The following is a 6,000-nucleotide window of genomic DNA, read 5'->3' as shown; positions in this document are numbered from 1 at the left end:
CTTTCCCTTCTGTTCCCACCTTTCTTCTCTCTTATAGTCCACTTGCTTCTCTGATTATAAACTCAGTGACCAGAGGGAATCTCTGCTCGTTTCCCCTTCATAGGCAGTCTGTAAAACTTTTGCAAATACTCTATTTCTGTACTTGTAGAATTTATACACAGTACTATTTCTGACCTTACAAATTAAATATCCCTTGATGTTCCTTACCTTGAGTTCCACTCAGAGTCAGAATGATAAGGCAGAAAATAAGAACAGCACTTTGATTCATGGTGCTGTGACTGGAGGTTCCTCTGCAGTAGGCTCAGAATGTCTAAGCAGTTGAGGAGTGTCTCAGAAAACGTGGGACTAGGACTCAGTATTTATTTTGTTAAGACACTTTCCCTCTCTGATTCTGATTGGATAACATTACAGTGTACTCAGCAAAATCTGTTGCCTGATCCTTGGTGAAAGTCCCATGTTGCAAAATCGAAGGTGTTATTTGTCTTTATTGTGGCTTCTGAGTTATGGAATTTCCCTCCACCTTCTTTTTTTCAATAAGAGTGAGTTAGGTTTCACTTTCCAAATCAAGAACTATTTCTGGAAAAACAGAACTTTATTGCACATCGAAATTTTTAAAATAGATCTTTTATCTCTTACCTCCTGCAAAATAAAAATGTCAACTCTTAAGTCAAAGCCCTAAATACAGTTTTAAAATGAGTATGTCTTCAAATTGTGTTTTGGGTACATTTTAATTTGCAGCTTTAAGGTATGAATAAGAATATCTTACATTTATTCACTCTTTGGGTTTCAGAGATGTCATTTATTTTCTCATTTTATTCCTTCAACAACCCAGTAAGAGGATAGAAAAGTTATCTTCTTTTATATATACAAAAATAATCTTAGAGGTTAGATAATTGTTAGGTCATACAAAGGTCGCCATTCGTTTATTCTTACTGATGTTTTTTTCCTCAACATTTATTTTAAACTTTTATAATTAATTTTAGAGGCTAAGTAATTTTTTAAAATCCTGCCAAATAATTTTTAAAAATCCTCAGTAATAGCAATTTTTCATTTTTTGCAGGTAAAGCTAATTTTTGGAAACAGTAATTTAGCCAGGCTTATCCTTCGATCAAGTATTATAATAGGTTTGGTCTTCTTGCACAAGGTTAATGATAAAGGAACTGAAAAGTTTTAAAGAATTACAGAAATGTTTTGACTATTCATAGACTCATTAGAATAAGTGAATAGTCTCCAGTGTAACTATTTTGAGGGAAAACTTCTCATTTGAGTATCTGATTTCTGGTGTGTTAGTAAAAAAGTTTCATGTATTACAGTCAGTCTTTGAATAAAAACATCATTGGATAACATCAAGAATGAAGTAACAAAAGGACATGCCTAAAATAGAGTTATTGCAAAAACAAAGGATGCTTTTTGAAGAAATAAATTTAAAAGAGGGGGATGAGTAGAGACCGACCTTGGAAGAACAGGATGGAAACAGGTTGATTTAAGACACAGCTCTAAGAAGACTGTCAAATGCAAACAAAGGAAAAAGTGTTAGTCGTTGAACTGATAACAGCGATAACTGAAATTAGCATAATTTCAACTGGACGACAAGGGCAAAACTTGGTGTCTTATTTTATCATTAGTACTTGGCTGATTATTCACAGCAGATAACATCAGTAGGAAGCCAGGTGATACCTATATAGTGAAACGTATTGGGCCTGATAGTGAAGTTCAGCAGTATCTAAGTCTGATAGTGTTCTTCGCAAGTGATTGATAATGGAATCCAAGATGAAATACTGTTCCAAATGCATGCATCACCCTGCAATGGGAAATCTAATGCAGGTGATACTTGGAACCTAGGGAAATAAATATCTGGGAGGTCTTTTCATAGTCAGCTAGGCTGCAGCAGTGCAGAGACAGGCCAGAGAAAAGCAGGGCTTCTCTCATAGAATTAGGCTAATATACCTACCTTACAGGTACTGACCTGAAACTTGGCAAAGAGGCCAAGATAAAAGCTCATATCTGCGAACTGGGCACACTTAAGACTTGGAAGCTCAGGTGTAGGAACTCTGTCATCAGAAGAGTGAGTGCATTATTGCTTGGGGCAGGCAGAAATTGCTGGAATGCTGAATTTCACGTGGGTAAGTCTGTGGACTTCACTGTGGGAAACTGAAAAGACAAAAGGAAGGGAAGTGAGGCAGGAACTGGTAGAACCAAGAAGACTTTCACCTAGCAAAGAGGCTTTCTTCTGATGAGATAAAGGCTTACGAGGAACAGTGACATGGAGAGGCCTTCCCAATAGCTATTTGTGTGAAATAAAAATTGGACTATGAGTAAAAATGCCAAAAATTTTCAGAGAAATGTCTGACATCATGGATAGAAGAGGCTCTGAGCAGTTCAACATTAAACAATAAAAAATACATGGTGATAATTTTGCCTTTGTTAGTATCTAAATACTTGGCTAAGATGCCATCTTGCAAAGTAAAGAGGAGAGTTGAGGCATTTAAAGAAATGTCACAAAAACTGGTATAGAAGAATGCTAGCCAACCAGTGAGGCAGGTTGGTAGAGTCTCACACGGGTGGTATTACCTTGTTAGGATTCCACAAAAATCTTATCTTTGGTATTATAGGTCCAGAAAAATTCCCATTTTTTCCTAATCCAGAGTAAACATGTTCTCAAATAGTTAATTCTGCAAACCAAATCTATAAGAAACAAAGACACAAATTCAAAAGACAATTTATAGTGAGGACCTCTCAGTGACTGGGATGATTGGGTCTGGCATCCGAGCCACCCCTTTCCAGTATCAGCGTACCTGGGAAGTTGAATTAATAATCTGTCTCGTGAGCATAGAATTAAAACAAAGCACTCTTGTTTTTTGAATGTGGATCTGCTCAGGGAGAAGAAACTTTATAAGTGTGATCAATGTGGAGAAGAATTCAGAAAAAAAAATCAAATTTTTGGAGACAGTAGCAAACCAACGGTAATACTTGTTGCATCCACTGCCAAATTTATAAGAATCATTTTAATAAAAGTCTAAATTATAACTATTACATTCCTCTCAATTTTTGCAAGGCTTTTGGCATATTCACTTTCTTAGTATTTAGTAATCTGAGTCTAGTTTCAGAAAAAAAAACAAAAACAAAAAAAACCAGGAGTTAAAGAAGTATCCCATCTTTAGTTTCAGTTTCAAAGGCTGTTGGTTAATCTTTAAGCCTCTATTTGTGGCATCAGGCCAAAAGAAACAGTGCACTGACAGACTTGTTATAGATTCAGAAAAAAATGCTTTCCGAGAAATTAATGTGCTTAGAAGAAATTTCCTAAAAAGTAAGGAGTTGTTGTTCAGTGATTTTTGTAGAATGGGAATCCCCACAGCCGATGTACAATAATACTCCTTGGAAGGTATGGGAGAGGAGTGCAAAGTTTTCCCTTTCATAATTTTAACTGAGCTTCCCCAAGTTTCCCTCAGCTCCCAGTGCCTAGTAATACTGGTTACATACTTTTGAATTACCCATTTGTCCCATCATTCACTGCTAGCCTGAGCAAAGTGCAGAGTGGGTGGTAGACCCTTACAAGTGTCGTGCTTGGGAGAGCTGAGAATAGCTTCTGTTTGGACACATTTTAGATCATGCAATGCTTTGCTTTCCTCACACTTGATGGGATGATGTGATGGGCTGGGAATCTAGAGATACAGTATATAGTTCTGTCTCTCACTTGCTCTGTGAACTTGAGCAATCATATTTCAGTTTTCTTAGCTTCAAATGCACATTATGATACCTAACCCATTCATCTTTCAGGTTGCTGTAAAGATAACAGGAGATTAAAAGGACATTTTAAAAAGTCTAAATGAATTTTCTAGTGGCCAGCATTTAAAAAATATAGCCTTTGGAGAGATGCCGAAGAAATGGTGGCATAATTATGCCACTACTTTTCTGAGTTATTTCTTAGTATGAAATTTTGGGAATTGTCCAAGAATATTAAATTGTAGCAATATTTTGACAACATAGTGATCGATGAGTTTAAATCAACATACTGCTCAGAGAGGGTCATTGAGTTGTTAATCCAGAGATCAAAGAACTGAAGGGAGAGAGATGGAAAGATTATGGTTAGTGAATTAAATTGATTAGATGAGATGGTAGGAGATAAAACCAGAGGAGAGGCAGAGAAGAAATAAGGATGTAGGAATTGGTTTCCTTTCCTTGTCCTCCCTCCCCATTTCACTGTTTCCATGTTTCTTTTTTTTTCATGTTCTATTTTTTCTCTCTTGTTTCTCTCTTCACTCCTTTACCCTCCCTCTCCTTTTTTTTCTCTCTCACCTCTCTTTTTTCCATTTCTCTTTTCTCTTTGTTTCTGTTTCTTTCTTCATATCTCCAGTAGAGCAGGTCGACTGTGGATTAAGCTATATTGACAAATCCAAATATAGAGGATCTCAAGTTGCATGGTTCTTAATACAAAGAGTTGAAGGATGGCTTGTTTCCATATTAACTGTCTGCATAAACTGCTTAGTATTAGAATTTATTTTATTAAAAATAATATATTAAAATTAATACTTACGGTATGCTTTTTTTTTGCACTAGGCGGTGCTTTTTAAAAAAAATTTATCGTATTTAATTTTAACAACCACTCTGTATGGCGTACTTGTTTTTTGATAAGCTAAAATAGGATTCCATAAGCAAGGTGTGCATTCAGATCGTGTTGTTTCAGAGCCTCTTAACCACTCTGCTCTACTGCTGTGAGTTGCTTTCATCATCAGCCTCTATTGACAAAATCTGTGGTATCAATCAACAAATTAAGGCACCTGGTCATCTTAAATTAGTAGCTTTGTAACCCTTTATTGTCAGAGCACCAGTAATCTGAGAAGGCAGCAGGTTAACACCTTCAAAAACTCCCTTACTTTCTCAGTCTGGCTTAGGATATTTAAGGGAAAATCTGGGCCTTATTCCAGAGGCTGCGTGATGGTTTCCCGGGGGTCTGTTGTGCTTCATGGAACCTTCTCTCTGTGGCCCTCTGGTTAGCAACCCAGGAACAAAGATGGAAGTAGTCCGGAAAGAATGTTAGACTATAAAGGTTGTGATCAGTAAGCATAAGGGCATTAATCATGTTTCAGGACAACTTTCAGGACATTCCCAGCTCTGGGTCAAGCTGCAGAGGACAATCTATCCTGAAGCTATAGTGCAAGGAAAGGTGAGGCCGGGGTCGCTGTGAGGCCTCTACTATGGGGGTCCCAACCCAGCCCTTTTTCAGCATCCGTTGTCCTTCAGGAAGAAGCAGATTCTCTTGCTGAAAAGGCTGTCACTACTATAAATTAGAAAGCCACAAGTATTTGAAGTGTTCTACGAGCATTATTCAATACAACACGTGCCAACTATACACATGTGAAGATCACTTATTGTATAACTAGAAGACCATTTCTTACAGAATCTGGTGAAAACCCTTTGGTTTCTGCTGCTTTAGGCACCAAGAATCCTATTTTACTAGCAAGCATTGAGTACCTGCCAAGGTTTATAGCAGGGGTGCTATAGGAATACAAGTAAATAGGACATGGTTTCAGTCCTAGCAAGTATTGTAAGATAATCATTGGCTGATGACCAACCATTGAAGTTCAGACCATCAAAGAGATCCCATGATTGCTTGAAAGAAGTCTTGGAACCTCCTAGTAGAGGAAGACCTTGTAAGCAGATAAGAAAAATGATGTGTTATAGTGGAGGTAGTAAGGGGAGAGTGATCCATTCTAAAGTGAGTATGTGTGCAATGCCTCAGGAAAGAATTATGGCAGGCTACTCTTGAACAGTCTTGAAAGATAAGTAGGTATTGGACAAATGGATAAAGGAGAAGGGCATTTCATATAGAAAATAACATGGAGATGGCAAATAATTGAATATGACTGGAGTAGATCAAGGAGATGACAGCAGCATTCAGAGAAATAAGCTGAACAATGTGGACTTTATCTGAAGACAATGAGAAGTTATTGAATATTTGAAAATGAGAGTAATACCAGATTTGCGTTTTAGAAGATGTCA

At 37.1% G+C, this 6,000-nt stretch overlaps 1 protein-coding gene across 1 annotated transcript in view; it reads right to left on the bottom strand.

Annotated features, from left to right (window-relative positions):
* The window catches only part of CXCL10 (C-X-C motif chemokine ligand 10), a 2,524-nt gene extending 2,159 nt beyond the window's left edge, over positions 1–365 (bottom strand). Inside the window, exon 1 of the mRNA XM_006907638.3 lies at positions 208–365. Coding sequence (XP_006907700.2) covers positions 208–268 — 61 coding nt within the window. The 5' untranslated portion in view covers positions 269–365. The remainder of the gene's footprint in view (positions 1–207) is intronic.
* Positions 366–6,000: the final 5,635 nt, after the last annotated feature.

This window comes from Pteropus alecto, unplaced genomic scaffold, assembly GCF_000325575.1.
Source record: "Pteropus alecto unplaced genomic scaffold, ASM32557v1 scaffold161, whole genome shotgun sequence".
Taxonomy (NCBI): Eukaryota; Metazoa; Chordata; class Mammalia; order Chiroptera; family Pteropodidae; genus Pteropus; species Pteropus alecto.
This window is presented reverse-complemented; position numbering and strand designations above follow the sequence as displayed.